The 18,852-nt window shown below is 36.9% G+C and overlaps 1 protein-coding gene across 1 annotated transcript in view; it reads right to left on the reverse strand.

Moving 5' to 3' along the window:
• Positions 1 to 14,571: 14,571 nt before the first annotated feature.
• Positions 14,572 to 18,852, reverse strand: part of CCDC126 (coiled-coil domain containing 126) — a 47,563-nt gene continuing 43,282 nt past the window's right edge. The window contains exon 3 of the mRNA XM_081243993.1: positions 14,572 to 16,806. Coding sequence (XP_081100119.1) covers positions 16,622 to 16,806 — 185 coding nt within the window. The 3' untranslated portion in view covers positions 14,572 to 16,621. The remainder of the gene's footprint in view (positions 16,807 to 18,852) is intronic.

The raw sequence follows: 18,852 nt of genomic DNA on the forward strand, positions 1-18,852 counted from the left end.
CTTTGCAGCTCTCCTTGGGTGGTTCCTCTGCAGCTGCAACCTCTGGACCAACTTCCAGGCAAATATTAACCAAAAGAAATTACACCAGTATTTTGAGATACTATATAAGAGGATTATGAGATCATTAGTATCAGACAAAATGTTTTTAAGAAAAAAATCCTTATTATGCATAAAGTCACATGTAAAGATAAAATAATACAAGAATAACTCACTAGATACATAATATATATGCTTGTATAATTTTTTTAATTTTTATTATGAAATTTACAAACATATACAAAAGTAGAAAAAATAGTACAATGAACGCCTATAAATCCACTAAGATTCAGCCATTATTAACATTCTGTCATATTAGCTTTATTGATTTATCAATCTATTTCATTTTTTATTATTGTGGTTGAGCTGTTTCAAAGTGTCACACATTAAGACATTTTATGCCAAAATACTTCACTTCTAAAAGAAAAGAAAAAATTCTCCTATCTAAATACAATGGTATTTCCTCCCCAACATGAAAATAGCTCTCTAGTTTCATCTCACACCCACTCTATATTTAAATTTACCCATGTCCTCAAAGTGTTATTTATAGCTCACTTTTTCATAGCAGGATCCAATCAAGGATCATCTACTGTATTTGGTTGTTAAAGCTCTTAAATTTAATCTATAGTTATTGCCCCTCCCCCATTTTTAGGAAATCCCATTTCTAGAAATCTATCCCAAAGATAACACTAGCAAAAAATTTTTTTACTTAATTTTTTATTGAGGTATAACTGACATACAACTTTATATGTTAGGTACATAACATACAACTTAGGTACATAACATAATGATTCGATATTTGTATACACTGTGCAATGATCACCACAGTAAGTCTAGTTAACATATATCACCATACATAGTTATAGAATTTTTTTCGTGACATGAGCTTTGATGATTTACTACTCCCTTAGCGATTTTCAAACATGCAATAGAGTATTATTAACTATACTCGCCATGCTGTACACTACATCACCACATTTATTTTATAAATGGAAATTTGTACTTTTCGACTCCCTTTACCCATCTGCCCACCCTCCAACTCCCACCTCTAACAACCACCAATCTGTTCTATAAACTTGGTTTTTGTTTTTGTTTGAGATTCCACATATAAATGAGATCATAACCAGCAAGTTTGTTTTAATACATACATACAAAGGTATTCCCTTCAGCACTATTTGTTACTGTAAAAAGACTGAAAACAAACCAAACATTCATTAAAAGGGGACTGGGGGCTTCCCTGGTGGCGCGGTGGTTGAGAGTCCACCTGCCGATGCAGGGGACACGGGTTCGTGCCCCGGTCTGGGAAGATCCCACATGCCGCGGAGCGGCTGGGCCCGTGAGCCACGGCCACTGAGCCTGCGCATCCGGAGCCTGTGCTCTGCAACGGGAGAGGCCACAACAGTGAGAGGCCCGCGTACCGCAAAAAAAAAAAAGGGGGGGACTGGAGGCATGAACAGCCACACAATTAAGTACTGTGCAACATTTAAAAATGAGAAAGACTCTTGAATACTGCTATGAAGTGATCTCCAGAAAATGTTTTTAAATGTATAAATCATGTCACAGACAGTGGGCATAAAATGCTAACTTTTATCTAAGAAACAATTGAAGAGCAAAGCAAAAACTAATATAAATGAAAGGCAACGTCATTACAAACCATGCAGTAGATATAAAAAGGACAATAAGATATTACCAACAACTTTATGCCAATAAACTTGAAAATTTAAATGGACAAGAAAAATAGAGAAAAACCAACTTACTAAAACTAACACAAGAATTAAAAGTAAATCTAAATAACCCTATACCTATGAAAGAAAATGAACCCATAATTAAAGACCTTTCCCAAAAGAAATCTCCAGGCCATATCACTTCACTAGTGACTTCTAAATTAACAAAGAAATAATATTAATCTTATACATGCTCTTATAGAGAATACTTTTCAACTTGTCTTATGATATCAGAATAAACTCAATACCAAAACTGAAGGACTTACAAGGACAGAAAATTACAGATCATTGTTTTTCATAAATCTCATAAATCTATTGATTTAAAAACCCCTAAAACAAAATAGCAAATTGAATCCAATAACATAAAAAAGAAATAACACATTACAACATTTAATGCAATGTTGATTTAATATCTGAAAATCAATCAATGCAATTCACCATATTAACAGAATAAAGAAAAACATGCAAACTGACAGGAATATGGAATAGAAATTAAAAACCCATTCTACAGGTACCTGAGAGTTGTGCAGTAAATGTACAGTACAAGAAAACAAATATATATATATATATATATATACACACACACACACACACACACACAATTATTCCCAGGGAAATAGGTAGCAACTTGGTTTAGAATATTGCCAAAGAGTTACTCTCTCCTCTGGGCTAGGCCTTTCTTTAAATTAGCAATGAGATAAGTTTGGGGACACCAACAGACAGAGGCTGGTCCAAGGGTCCTTCTATTAGTCCCTTTATTCTCTGTCTCGAAGACAATGCTTTTTCATCCTTCTGCTGGTAGCACTTTCTTTTTTCCGGTGTGTGCATAAACAGTTCGGGACCTCCACTCACACAACATTACACGTTTGCTCACCATCTACAACTATGTCCTGTAGGCACAATGGAGCAACTGTTCCAAAGGAGTGAGGTGTTATGGATGGCCCTGCTATTACCTCCCTGAGCATGGGCAAACGTGGAGACATCTAATCAAAACTCTACTGCCAGTGAGAGTGCCAAATGCACAACCACTTTGGAAGACACAGTGCATTTCTTAACACACTTACCATACGACCCAGTAATGTCACTCCTAGGTATCTATCCAAAAGAAATGAAAATTTATGTTCACAAAAAAGACTTCTATAAGAATGTTCATTGGAATTCCTGGTGGTGCAGTGGCTAAGAATCTGTCTTCCAATGCAGGGGACATGGGTTCAATCCCTGGTCAGAGAACTAAGATCCTACATGCTGCGGGGCGGCTAAGCCCATGTGCCACAACGACTGAGCCCGTGCTCTCTAGAGCCCGTGTGCTGCAACTACTGAGCTGGCGCATTGCAACAATGAATCCCACGTGCAGCAACTAAGACCCGACGCAGCCAAATAAATATTTAAAAAAAAAGAACGTTCACAGCAGTTTTATCATAATAGCCCTAAACTAGAAAGAGCCCAAATGTTTATCAATAGGAGAAAAAATATACAAACTGTGTTACATTCATATAATGAAATACTACTCAGCATCAAACAAATTACACACACGACAACATAAATGAAAATCGGAAACATTATGATGAGTGAAAGCAGCCAGAAACAAGAGCACACACTGTATGGTTCCATTTATATGAAATTCTAGAATAGGCAAAATTAATCTATGGTGGAAAAAACTGCCTTGGGGTGGGGTAGGAGTTGACTAGGGACGGTATAAGGGGCCTTTTTGGTGGGATAGTAGTGTTCTACATATTAACAGAAGTTGGGTAGCAGGCTAATGAATTTGTCAAAACTCAGCTAATGTATGTTAAAAATGTGTGCATTTCATTGTATATAAACTTTACATCTAGAGAAGAAACTTTAAATACTGAACTTGAGTTAATGACGTGCATGTTAATGTTTAGGGAAAAGTGGCGGAAAACTGTAATTTGTTTCAAAGAGCATAAAAAAATAAAATGGTTTAATGGATAGATGTGGCAGAATACAACAAAAGAATTAATGGTAGAACCTAGATGGTGGGCATATCCTTTCAACCTTGCTGTATGGATGAACTTTTCATAGTAAAATGTTGAAAATAAATGTAAAGCTCTGTCGCCTCATTTGAAATAGGTTCAGTGAGGAAGCTTTCCTCAGGTAGATATATTAAGTAGCAAGTTAGCATAATTTGAAGAAAGAGAGGGACTTGTTACAGGAATGTGAACAATATAAATTTTCATTCCTTCTAAGCAATATGTAAAATTTGTCTTCATGATAGGATGTGCACAGTTCTTGGTGTGACTTAAAAACATTAGTTGATAGTCATAATTTGACAGTGCCATTTGTTTCCTATAAGAAATGAGAAAATCATTAACTGCACAGTATGAGGGGAGGGAAGCTTATAAAGAAAAATTTGACCAGGAAATTCCCTGGTGGTTCAGTGGTTAGGGCTCCATGCTTCCACGGCAGGGGGCACGGGTTCGATCCCCGGTCAGGGAACTAAGATCCCACATGCTACACGGCATGGCCAAAGGAAAAAAAAATTGACCAAGGACCTCCCAGGACATGACTTGATTAGTAAAGCAGGTGTATTTTAGTTTCTTCTAATTACCTCCCCACCCGGGGTTGCAGTGGGGGGAGTCCTATACAGCTTTTCTGGCATAGAATTCTGTTATTTTCCTTGCTGCTTAGCAGCAAACTATAATTCTGTTCCAATTATTTGTCTTCTTAAATCAAGCAAAACGAGAACAGCTCTGTGTAAATTATAATCTGTATAATTATATCAGTGGCCTTCAAAACTTTTTTTAACCTCAACCTACCGAAGAAATATATTTTACATCATGACCCAGGAAACACACACACACTCAGATATATGAATCAAAAGTTTCAGGAAATACTGTTATTACTTATGATGCCATCTGATACTTATTTCCATTTTATTCCATTACTTCAAAATGCTAGCCATAACCCATTAAATTGATATCCTATCTCCCTAATGGATCATAACCTGCCATTTGAAACACTTTACCATGTAATAGAGTTCTTTAGAAAACTCTAAGTCCTGGATGTGGACTGCATTGTGACACAATCTAAGAAATGTAGAAATGTAAAATATCTTTCTATTGCTTTATAAGTGCTATCCCACAGACTCCTTTTCTCATGATAAATTAATAAATATGTATTGAACCAACTCTGTGCAAGGCCTCGTGCTAGGAACTTGAGATGAATAATTTCATTATACTTATTTTATATATTTCCTTCCTAAGAACTCAAAGGGTTTTAGATATACTCTGTTTATTGTACCAAAACCCCATGGGGTCACAAAGGATAGGCATCATCAATGTTTTGGAATTGAAGGCACTGAGTCAGAAATCACATATTTGCCAAAAGTCATACTATTAAAGTAATGGAAGTTAAGAAACAAATTTTCTCAACTTCAACTTTAAAATGCTAAAGTATTTTTAAAAATCAACTTCAAAAATCATATTTATTTTCTATATTAAAATACATAATGACTTTTTTGCATAGAAATAACTGGATTAAAAGTTTGATCATGTCTTATTTAAATTATATCCATCTATCATAATACAGTCAGATGTGCATTAAACACTGTTTAAAGATAAACAAAAACATTTTTCTCAAGATCCCCAGAGAAAAACTAGGAGATCACAGAGAATATGAGCAGAACAGGCAGAGTCATTCCTGTTTACTCGTACTACTCCCCTTGAAACATACCCTGGCATCCCACAGATTTCATCTACTAGCATGAATTACTTTGCAGAAAATTTCTTAGTTCCTTACACAAGCAGACATGCGTTGCATCTCTTCTTTTATGTCTCAATTCTAGGAGTTATCAAAGTTTTTGTTCTTTTTATTTTTCTATATGCAAGTAATAAAAATGAAATGTAAAGAGATACTATTTATAAATTACATCTGGTAATAAATATTGGGCAGGCCAAAAAGTTCCTTCGGTTTTTAAATAAAAATAAAAGACGCACTTTTCATTTTTACCAGGAACTTTGCTGAACACATTCACCGTTTTGTTCCACTACCTTCTGCCATTTTTCAGGAAACTTCATAATTCCATCTTCCCAAAACTTTTCATCTTTTTGAGCAAAGAACTGTTCCAGGTGCCTTTTACAGCCTTCCAGGGAATTGAAATTTTTTTCCATTATGAGAATTTTGTAAAGACTGAAATAAATGGAAATCCAAAGGTGCAATGTCTAGTGAATAGAGCGGATGAATCAGAACTTCCCAGCCAAGCTGTAACAGTTTTTGCTTGGTCATTAAAGAAACATGTGGTCTTACGTTATCCAGATGGAAGATTATGCACTTTCTATTGACTAATTCTGGAACTTTTCATTGAGTGCTACTTTCAGTTGGTCTAATTGGGAGCAGCACTTGTTGGAATTAATTGTTTGGTTTTCTGGAAGGAGCTCATAGTAGAGGACACCCTTCCAATCCCATCATATATACATCACCTTCTTTGGATGAGGGCCGGCCTTTGGTGTGGTTGGTAGTTGTTCATTTCACTTGCCCCACGGTCTCTTCCATTCCACGTTATTGTACGGTATCCACTTTTCATCACGCATCACAATTTGTTTTAAAAACGGAACGTTTCCTTACGTTTAAGTAGAGAATCGCATGTGGAAGTACTGTCAAGGTTTTTTTCGCTTAACTTATATGGAACCCAAACGTTAAAGCAATGAACATAACCAAGCCGGTGCAAATGATTTTCAACGCTTGATTTGGGTATTTTGAGTATGTCGGCTATCTCCCACGTGGTATAATGTTGATTGTTCTCAATTAATGTCTCAATTTGATCGCTATCAACTTCAACTGGTCTACCCGACCGTGGAGAACCGTCCAGCAAGAAATCTCCAGCACAAAACTTCACAAACCACTTCTGACATGTTTGATCAGTCACAGCACCTTCTCCACACATTGCACAAATCTTTGTGTTTCAGTTGTGCTTTCCCCTTTCTTGAAATAATAAAGCATAATACGCCAAAAATGTTTTTTTCTTCCATCTTCAATATTAAAATGGCCACGCAAAAATTCACCAATTTTAATGATTTTTTGTTTTCAATGCACGCTGATATGACAGCCATCACAATACAATCTAAAAAAATTGTTTCGAATGAAGTTAAAGACAACTAAGTGCTACTAGAACCATCTTAGGGAAAAATCCGAACGAACCTTTTGGCCAACCTAATACAACAAGACACATATAAAGCTTCTGCAAGGAAACTTACAAAAGTTTACTGAGAAACTTTAAAGAAGACCTTAATAAATTTTGAGAGTTACCATATTTGCGGAATGAAAGACTCAGTATTTTAAAGATTTCAATTCTTTCCAATTCATAGTTTGAATTTACTCCCAAAGTGTTTGTTCTTAAGCTGAAAATCATTACACATTAAATTGAAATAACAAATAAATTCATTTGTTAATTCATTCAACAAACATTTACTATGTGCTAGTTACTGTGCTGGATACTAGGAACCTGACGGTCTCTGAATATACAGAAAGACCTCCTACTTTAGAATGGTAGTGAGAGAAGGTCTCTCTGTAGAAGTGGCATTCAGTTCAGACTTGAAGAATTTCTCAAGAAAAAGCCACTCGTGCAAAGACCTGGGAGAAGCGTAATCAGACAGAGGGAACAGTGTGAATGAAGGACTAAATGCATGAAGCAGGGACAAGTCACAACGGGATTCCAGAGAAAAGGGCGATCTCTTAAGGCTGGGAACGGAAAACTTGTAATACTAAGTAGGTAAAACTTGAGAAACACATTGGAAAAACTAATCGTACTCAAACCAAAGAGAGTAAGAGAAAGGCATTCCAGGCAAGGAAATGGAAAAGAACAAATCCGAACTACATGATATAAATTAGGGCAGCCAAAGCCTGACAATAGGATTGTTTCATAGTTGTGACTACTTCTGGGCTCGGCTTCATCTGCTTGGAATTCCAACAGGACATTGTAAGATGGCAAAGGGTCCCAGCTGTGCCTAGAGTTGGGACACTACTTCTATGCAGCCAGCCCTCATGCCTTATCATCAGCAAGAAATACTAGTTATCTTGGTTTTGCAGAGGCAAAGAATACTTTCCATCTAGCCTTCTGCATTGTGAAGAAACCAATTCTCCTCACCTTAGCATCAGTGTATGTGAAGACTCTCTGAAGAAAGGTGTAGAAGGTATAACTTAAAGTCTTTCCCAAGCTAATTACTTCCCTAATAAAGTTAACTGAGCACTAATCGACAGTAAGAAAAACCTCCCCCTTTCAGAGCTGTGGCCTTGGCTTCCTTTTTAGCCTTAGGAAAAATTTATTTCTAGAAACAGAAGGTAGAGTGACCACTTATGCAGTCTTCAAGCCCCTCAGCGGAGGCTCTGTTAGAAGTCACTTGTTTTAATCAAAGGAAGAGCTACCTGTCTTCTGCTGTTAACCATGGTTACTTAGCACTGTATTTAAACTCAATATTGTTTTTAACACATGATATTTAGGAAAAAAGGTAAGAAGAATGAAGTCATGCAAAGAGACAGAAAGTGATTTTTAATTAAAACTATCAATATTGGGCTTCCCTGGTGGCGCAGTGGTTGAGAGTCCGCCTGCCGATGCAGGGGACGCGGGTTCGTGCCCTGGCCCAGGAGGATCCCACGTGCCGCGGAGCGGCTGGGCCCGTGAGCCATGGCCGCGGAGCCTGTGCTCCACAGTGGGAGAGGCCACAGCGGTGAGAGGCCCGCGTACCGCAAAAAAAAAAAAAAAAAAAAAAAACTATCAATATTCATACCACCTTCCCTGGGAGAGTTTATTTCCAAGCACCACTTAGGTACTTTCCAAGGCAGAAAATGACAGCAGCCAGCAGAGAAAAAGAAAACCAACTATATTAATATGTCAACCCTCCAACCCCCAACTTCTGCCTGCCTTTCTCCTCTGTGTCTTCGCCTGGAAGCTAAAAGGAGAAGGCCATTTTTAGCTAAAATGCACTCTTACAGTTCACAACAAGCATTCTTTACATTCATTCTATTTTTAAATACATCAGCTTCAGGGGAAGACCAGAGAAAGAGTTGCCCTTTTATTATATAGGACAAGCAATAAAGAAGATGCTAAAAAGAGGATTTCCATGAAAGTTTTTCCTTGGTTCTCCATGGAGAGATCAATTCCAGTCTCATTATCAGTGCATGGACCATGTGCAGTAGGCAGCAGTCTTCCAGATAAAGAAAAAAGATGGACCCAGAGCTTCTGCAACTTAAAATGCTCTCAAATCAACAGGAAAGCTTTGGAGAAATGGCTAGAGGTTTTTAAGGCTCAGACAGTATTTTAGAAAACTCAGAGATATTCTGTGAAACGCTTAGGTCAGACATATCAAGTCAATATCAAGACAATCTGAGGCTCCTTTAAAAGTCATCAAATGACACATGTGTGAAACCCAAAGAGATTACAAAGAGAAAAATAATAGACCAAGAATGTGGTCTTGAATCCCACTCTGTTCTCCAATAAGTGGAAATATTTTGGCCCCAGCAAGTCCCTAACCTAAGCCTTGCAAATAATATCTTAGTACCAGACTTGACATTGATGGAGAACTGCCGTAGGTGAGTTGATAGTGCCCTGAATCCCAGGCTGGATACAAAAAAATGGCCTTAATGAGGAGACTGAGAAGATTCTCTTCATCCTGGAGAACATGCACTAAGCCGATTCCTTGTTTCCCTTTATTCCAAGACAGGATGTAAGAGCCGCTATCGTGGCAGGCGTGTTCATAAGCTCCCAAATACCATGGCATGTATTCATCTCCCGTCACCCCCAAACCCAGCCATCCTGGGCCATTAGCCTGGGTGGGGTTACCACCAATGCCTGGGGTCCCTGCCTGGGGGCCCAACACATACTGTGTGACGCCTTTGCAGACTCTGTGCGCTCTGCTAACCCAGGCCGTTGAGGACACAGTGAGGCGATCTCTCTTGGATCAGAGCAGAGAAGTTTGTAAGTCTTGGGGACAAGATTAGGGAAGGGGAATGCTTGAGCTTATTTAAGCCCAGATTGGCAGAACAGCTGGTAACGTACAGTGGTCAAGAGCACAGACTCTGGAGACCAACCCTTCTGGGTCTGAATCTCTGCTGTGCAGCTTAAAAGATCTGTGAAAATGGGGGTAACAGAACCTACCTCACAAAGCTGTTTTGCATATTAAAACAAGACACTGTACGTGATGAGCACAGTGCAGGGCACAGCCCTTAGTAAATGCTCCATAACTGTTACTGTAATGATCTCATTACATGAGGGATATTATTAAAAATAAATTCTCCAAATCCTTCCTGCTCTAAATCCTTCCTCCCAGAGCATTTTGTGGTTTTGAACAGTTTTACTATACAAGGTATAGAGTCTCTTTCAGGAAGCAGGGGCCAGTGGCCCCTCTCACCTGGCAGAGGGCCCCTTTCTGGCCTCTCCTGATTCAATCATCCACTCAAGGTTTGGGCCTGAAACTCCTAGTTCAGATTTGAAGAAAAAAATAACAGGGGATTTTTTCCTCCTTCTCAAACTCATGAAGATGAAAAACAAACAAGCAAACAAAAAACACATTTACCCCAAAATTGAACATAACCTGTTATGGGTAAATTCCCAAACACCAGTGGTTCAAAATGTTTCCTCTCCTCAAGCTTTCTTATTATATCTCATATCACCATCCCACTTAAAAACAATCCTCAGAACCATAGTTTACTTCTTTGCCTGAAAAAAAAGTCTAATCAGTATGAGATAGTAAAGAAAGAGTGGGTGGGTGGATGAATTAAGCACCTGAGAAAACTAAATGAAAAATAATGATTTATTTAAATGAATGATGATGCTAATCAACACTTAGAAGCAACGTGAAGTTACACTTGACCTAATAAGGACTCACTGGAGGTCCTAAGCTCATTCAGGAAAGATGTCTGAAAGATACTAACATTGATAAAATCTAAAAAAAAAACAGTAATTAAAAAAAAATCTCTATGGCTTAACTTCCTTACCTAAATACACACTAATATTACTGATTTGTTTTAAGCCAAAAGCTATAAAATGACAAACCTGATCTGATTAAGCACAAGTTTGACTACTAACCAATCCCCTCCCAGTTCTCTAACCCAATTATGGATTAGCCACTGTACATTTTATTCTCAGTCTTTTCCCTACTTCACAAAATGGTTCTAGCCTGCTGCTCATTTTATAAAACAAAGCCTGAGGATGATCACCAGCTTTGGATTTTCTCTGTTCTTCCAGTAGAGATAATTCAACACTTTATTTTGTCTCCCCCAAATGGATATTAACCACACTTTATTAGGTTACCCTCTAGCATCTAGACAACAAGGAATAATGGAAAGAGGGCAGGCTTTAGATTTGTCCCACACCAAGGTCTAAATCTTTTATATGCAACCAAAATGCCCAATAATTGAGTGAAAGATATATCAACTGTGATATTCATTTCACACAATGAAATAACCATGAAAGTTATATACTTACTGACTTGGAAATAAGTTCATGATATGTTGTACAAAAAGAATGTCTTTTTTTAACATAAAGGTACAGATGCACAAAGCAAAAAGTATAAAATGGCTGAGGAACTTGCATTAACAAATATTTATCAGGCATCTATTATGTACCAGACACATAATGTATATGTGTACACAACTGTATATGCCCAGGTTATATTCACTCGAAAACCTATGGGACACAGCAAAAGCAGTTCTAAGAGGGAAGTTTATAGCAATACAATCTTACCTCAGGAAACGAGAAAAATCTCAAATAAACAACCTAACCTTACACCTACAGCAACTAGGGACAGAAGAACAAACAAAACCCAAAGTTAGTAGAAGGAAAGAAATCATAAAGAGCAGAAATAAATGAAATAGAAATGAAGAAAACAATAGAAAAGATCAATGAAACTAACAGCCGGTTCTTTGAAAAGATAAACAAAATTGATAAACCTGTAGCCAGACTCACCAAGAAAAAGAGAGAGAGGGCTCAAATCAATAAAATTAGAAATGAAAAAGGAGGAATACCCTGGTGGCGCAGTGGTTAAGAATTCGCATGCCACTGCAGGTGACACGGGTTCAAGCCCTGGTCTGGGAAGATCCCACATGCCGCGGAGCAACTAAGCCCGTGCGCCACAACTACTGAAGCATGCACGCCTAGAGCCGTTTAAAACTTATTGTAGCCTTAATGTACAGAACAAAATGACTTACAAGCAAATTTTGTTAGCAGTAGCTAGAGAATGGGTAACTGACCATTCTGGTGAATGCAGTGTTAGTCCCGCACCTGGTCCTTCTTGTGGCATTTCTAAAAGAGCTCCCAACAAAGATCCACCTTGTCGACTATCAGGTAAAATAAAAGAACATATTCTAGAGGAAATAATACCCAGAGGACTGAAAAAAATGCCGCCGGAAAGTGTAGAGTCTGCTCTTCCAGGGGAAAGTGCAGTGAAACACAGTATATTTGTAATAGATGTTCTGTTCCCCTGAACAGAGGTGCCTGCTATACTGCCTATCGCACTCTAATGAAATATTAGAATGCTTTAGTATGACATGTACGAAGTTTCAAATAAATACATTAAGTGCAAAAAAAGTTGTTGATATTTACTCAAACGCGGGTGTTTCAATATTCACTTACATTACAAATTGCCAGCCACAGGTGTTAGTTTCTGCAAAAATCCCCCAGTCAATAATGTGTTAATACACAGAAACTGGTTGCATTTCTATACACTAACAACGAAAGATCAGAAAGAGAAATTAAAGAAACAACCCATTTACCATCATATCAAAAAAAATAAAACATCTAGGAATAAACTTACCTGAGGAGGCAAACAACCTGTACTCCGAAAACTGTAAGATGCTGATAAAATAAATCAAAGATGATAAGAACAGATGGAGAGATATACCATGTTCTCTGATTGCAGGAATCAATATTGTCAAAATGACTATACTAATCAAGGCAATCAACAGATTCAATACAATCCCTATCAAATTACCAATGGCACTTTTCACAGAACTAGAACAAAAAATCTTAAAATTTGTATGGAGACACAAAAGACCCCAAATAGCCAAAGCAATCTTGAGAAAGAAAATCGGAGCTGGAGGAATCAGGCTCCCTGACTTCAGACTATACTACAAAACTATAGTCATCAAACAGTATGGTACTGGCACAAAAAGAAGAAATATAGATCAATGGAACAGGATAGAAAACCCAGAAATAAACCCACGAATCTATGGTCGATTAATCTATAACAAAGGAGGCAAGACTACACAATGGAGAAAAGATAGTCTCTTCAATAAATGGTACTGGGAAAACTGGATAGCTACATGCAAAAAGATGAAATTAGAACATTCTTTAACACCACACACAAAAATAAACTCCAAATGGATTAAAGACCTAAATGTAAGACTGGATACTATAAAACTCTTAGAGGAATATATAGGCAGAACACTCTCTGACATAAATCACAGCATATCTTTTTTTGATCTGTCTCCTAGAGTAATGAAAATAAAAACAAAATTAAACAAATGGGACCTAATTAAACTCAAACGCTTTTGCACAGCAAAGGAAACCATAAGCAAAACAAAAAGACAACCCACAGAATGGGAGAAAATATTTGCAAACAATGCAACTGACAAGGGATTTAATATCTCCAAAATTTACAAACAGCTCATGCAGCTCAATATGAAAAAAACAAACAACCCAATCAAAAAATGGGTAGAAGACCTAAATAGACATTTCTCCAAAGAAGACATGCAGGTGGCCAAGAGGCACATGAAAAGATGTTCAACACGGCTAATTATTAGAGAAATGCAAATCAAAACTATGGTATCACCTCACACCAGTCAGAATGGCCATCATCATAAAGTCTACAAACAATAAATCCTGGAGAGAGTGTGGAGAAAAAGGAACCCTCCTACACTGTTAGTGGAAATGTAAACTGGTGCAGCCACATATGGAGGTTCCTTAAAAAACTAAAAATAGAGTCATCATAAGATCCAGCAATCCCACTCCTGGGCATATATCTGGAGAAAAACATGGTTTGAAAGGATACATGTGAGACTTCCCTGGTGGCACAGTGGTTAAGAATCTGCCTGCCAATGCAGGGGACACAGGTTCAAGCCCTGGTCCGGGAAGATCCCACATGCCTCAGAGCAACTAAGCCCATGCGCCACAACTACTGAGCCTGTGTTCTAGAGCCCAGGAGCCAGAACTACTGAAGCCTGCGCGCCAAGCGCCTCTGCTCCACAACAAGAGAAGCCACCACAGTGAGAAGCCCACGCACCACAACGAAAAGTAGCCCCTGCTTGCCGCAACTAGAGAAAGCCCACATGCAGCAACAAAGACACAATGCAGCCAAAAGTCAACTAATTAATTAATTATTTTTTTTAAAAAAGGAAAGGATACATGTACCCCAATGTTCATTGCAGCAATGTTTACAATAGCCAAGACATGGAAGCAACCTAAATGTCCATAAACAGAGGAATGGATAAAGAAGGTGTGTTAGATATATACAATGGAATATTATTCAGCCATTAAAATGAATGAAATAATGCCATTTTCAGCAACACAGATGGACCTGGAGATTATCATACTAAGTGAAGTAAGTCAGACAGAGAAAGATAAATATATGATATCAGCTTATAAGCGAAACCTAAAAAAAAAAAAAGATACAAATGAACTTATTTACATAACAGAAACAGACTCACAGACTTAGAGAATAAACTTATGGTTAACAGGAAGGAAGGGTTGAGGGTAGGGACAGATTGGGAGTTTGGGATTGATGTGTATACATTGCTATTAAAATAGATAACCAACAAGGACCTACTGTATAGCACAGGGAACTCTGCTCAGTACTCTGTAATAACCTAAATGGGAAAAGAATCTGAAAAAGAATAGATACATATTTATGTATAACTGAATTACTTTGCTGTCCACCTGAAACTAACACAACATTATTAATCAACTATACTCCAATATAAAATAAAAATTAAAAAATTTAAGTTTAAATTAAAAAAACTCAACAATAAACTTCGACTTGACAAGTACAAGCCTAGGAACCACCTCCAATCACAATCCCCAGATTTGTTCCCATCAATCCCTAAACTCAGACTCTCCTAACCTGAACAAGGCAATCTTCCATTTTTCTCTTTTGAAACAGCTATCTGGAATTCATGGAACAAAACCCAAATTATCTAAGATTCCTTTTAATCATTTACCATTTATTAAATGCATAATCACCATTAAAGGAAAAACTTATGATAACACTTTAAAGTACAAATAATACATTTTATTTCATCCCTGAAAACAAAAACAAAAAACAAAAATGTCAACATCTAATGAGAGACTGAACAATTATTCCAAACTTTACCTGGAAATGGTATATAAATAATTTCTTCACATAAAGGTAGGGTACAGGGAAGAGTCTGAAAAGATACCTTTCATGAAATATTTTCTCATACTTACTTTAATAAAACATTATAATTATTGCTACTATGTCTGGTAGCACATTGTAATAATAAACAATACAACATCTAAAACTAAATTCAATACAGTCTAAATCTAGAAGCTAGCTGCACTTAAGCAGCTGTTATAGAGAATAAATACTATGAAACATAGGGCACCATATGGCAATTAAATTTGCTACAAGGTAAATTTAAATAAAGGTGTACTTTGCTCTATAGTAGAATTACCCAAATTAAGATCTCTTGTGCTATATAGAAGAGCTGTTTTCCTGAAAAGATAGTCCATCTTCATAATTTAAATTACATTTTAAACATTCTTAATTCTTTTTAAGTGCTCATTATATAAAATGAATATCTAACGTATCTATTATACAAATCCAAAATTTCATAAAGCAGGATATTCTACGTACTATAATGTTACCATTCTCCAAGCAGTTTAATGCAACACAAATACTTTTATTATATACATCTGGCTAAGGTCCTTAAGAGTCCCAGTCTCACAAATATCAGTTTCTCTCTCCCTTGCCAATATAATATAAGCAAAAATCACCAGAATATGGAAATAATGTGCTTTCTTGACAACATAATCAGAGGGTTACACTTTTAAATTAACATTCATGTATATGAAAATCATGAATACTTTTTAATCTCATCATAAAAATCTTTTATTCTTCAGAACAGATATATATACTTATATATATATATAAGTATATAAGAAAATGTTACATATGAGATTAGAGATTACTATTTTAATGTTATTTAATTGTCCCAATGTTTAGAATAGGTTACGAACAGTGGCTACTACCCATTTCAAGATTACACTCTTATAAATGTAATTTTTAAAAATATACAATTAACCTCCAGTTTTTCTGAAGGGATAGTGCAAATGAAGACATTCTTTGGGTCATGATTTCAAAACATTATTTTCAACATTATACTTCCTTTCTCTCTGCTCCTAATCTGAATAACAAAATATAGTAAGTACTGGAAGTAAGCACATTTTCTAATAGTATTAGTCAAACAGTCACATCTACTGATAACAAATGACAGAATGATTCAGTAACAATATTCTTCACTTGTCTGAAAAACATGTTATATATTTAAATAAATATTTTATAGAAATGAATCCATGTCTTTCAGTGTTTTTGTTTCAACTTGATCTCAAACACAAAGATTTATACAAAGATCACCTACCTGCTTACTACATCAACCATGTTACCAAATTCCCTTTAAGGATATAGTACAGCATTGAAGAGTTGTGCCTGAAAGCAAACTAATAACTTTTAAAATTTATATACAGAATTAGAGTTCCATGAATCCAGCATATTCCTTGAAAATGCATAGAGGTTTTATTGTATATTACTCTATGCTAGCCAGCGATATAAAAGCTTTTCTGCCATAGGATATAATCCACGGTGAACGTAGCAGCACAAGCTGATCTTCAACTGCTATCTAATGCTGCCTGATACATTTATTCTTTTATTTGTCGTCACAGGAACCAGATTCCCACTAGTACCATTGGTAGAGTTGGTTGCTGAGCCGTTTACAACAATATACTCGACTTTGTTCTCCAGCTTTACCAAACGTTGTAAAATGTCATCCAAAAGGACAGCAATTGTTCTTTTTAGATCAGCTAGGGGAAAAAAATGAGAATAAACCATATTAAAGACTGATAGAGCACTTAATATTTGTGTTTTCATAGTTTGAGGGGAAAAGTGAACAATTATCGAGTCATCTGAAAGAAAATATACTAGAGGGAAAGCACTCATACCACACATAGAAAAAGCCTAACTATTTTAATGAATAGCATCACATACAGAGCTTCTTAATGGAATTTCAGAGTTATAAATGTGGGGAAACTTACTTTCCTAGTGCAATAAAACAGATGTAAAGGCTGGTTTAAAATGTTAGTCCCTCTGTAAGGAACCCATTTACTTTGAGTTTCTTAGTCTGTAAAGACGACTGTGGACTAGGCAGGTAAGGTAAAAAACTAGCTGAAGGGGCTTCCCTGGTGGCGCGGTGGTTGAGGGTCCGCCTGCCGATGCAGGGGACACGGGTTTGTGCCCCGGTCCGGGAAGATCCCACATACCGCGGAGCGGCTGGGCCCGTGAGCCATGGCCGCTGAGCCTGCACGTCCGGAGCCTGTGCTCTGCAATGGGAGAGGCCACGGCAGTGAGAGGCCCGCGTACCGCAAAAAAAAAAAAAAAAAAAAAAAACTAGCTGAGCTAGCTAAGAAATTCAATGAAATGTAGAAATGAGAAACCTGGAAACTCCACAGGCTGAAGTTTAGGGGCAGCCTAGGATCCAGAGCAGATGCCAGGAGCCCGATCAGTGCAGTACAGATACTAGTTCTGACTAGAAAATGATGGCAAAGACTGTATCTTCTAATCTCTCTGGGAGGTTAAAGGGTTTCAGTAGAATTTACCTGGAAAGAATGATATTTTGACCCTTTGCTTCCTTAGAATCCTCTTTTCTCAGGTTTCCCAATGGCACCTAACACATATTACGTATTCAGTCAGTGGCAACTAATATTGTTATTTTTTGCTGATCCTGGACCAAAAAAGGCAGCTCAAACCTTAATCTGTGATCAGGGGAAAAACCATTTAACAACAACTCATAAAGTTGCAGATGGTTCTGTTACTAAGCTATCAGAAAAAGCAGAAGCAGAAGAAAAAACAGATAAATTGGACTTCATCAAAGTTTAAAACTTTTGGACATCAAAAGATATTATCCAGAAAGTGAAAAGACAATTCAGAGAATGGAAGAAAATATTTGCAAATCGTATATCTGACAAGGGCTTAGTATCAAGAACATATAAAGAACTGTTAAACCCAACAACAAAAAGATAAACCACTCAATTTTTAAAATCAGCAAAGGACTTGAATAAACATTTCTCCAAAGAAGATATGCACATAAACAATAAGCACATGAAAAGATACCCAACATCACAATGAAATACCACTTTACGTCTACTAGGATGGCTATAATCAAAGAAAGGGAAAAAAAAAAAAAGGGAAAATAAGCATTGGCAAAAATGTGAAGAAACTGGGACCCTCATACACTGCTGGTAGGAATATAGAATGACACAGCCACCACAGAAAACAGTTCGGCAGTTTCTCAAAAAGCTAAAAATAAAACAACCATGTGACTCAGTAATTCCACTCCTAGGTATCTACCCCAAAAAAGTGAAAGCAGAGACTCAAAGAGATACTTGTATACCAATGTTTATTTCAGAATTATTCACAATAGCCAAAAGGTGGAAACAACCTAAGTGTCCATCAGTAGATCAAAAGATCAACAAAATGTGGTATTAACATACAGGGAATATTATTTAGCCATAAAAAGGAATGACGTTCTGATACATGATACAAAATGGATGAATCTTGAAGACATTATGCAAAGTGAAATAAGCCAGACAAAAAAAGGACAAATACTGTATGATTCCACTTATTTGGACTACCTAGAAGAGAAAAATACATAGAGACAGAAGGGAGAATAGAGGTTACCAAAGACCAGGGGAAGCGGGGAATGGCAAGTTACTATTTAATGGTAAGGTTACAGTTTCTTGTTCGGAGTGATGCAAGTTTTAGGTAGTAGTGATGGCTGTACAACATTGAATATAATTAATGCCACTGAACTGTACACCTAAAAATGGTTAAGATGGCAGGGCTTCCCTGGT

The sequence above is a fragment of the Mesoplodon bidens genome (assembly GCF_964165515.1).
Source record: "Mesoplodon bidens genome assembly, chromosome: 9".
Taxonomy (NCBI): Eukaryota; Metazoa; Chordata; class Mammalia; order Artiodactyla; family Ziphiidae; genus Mesoplodon; species Mesoplodon bidens.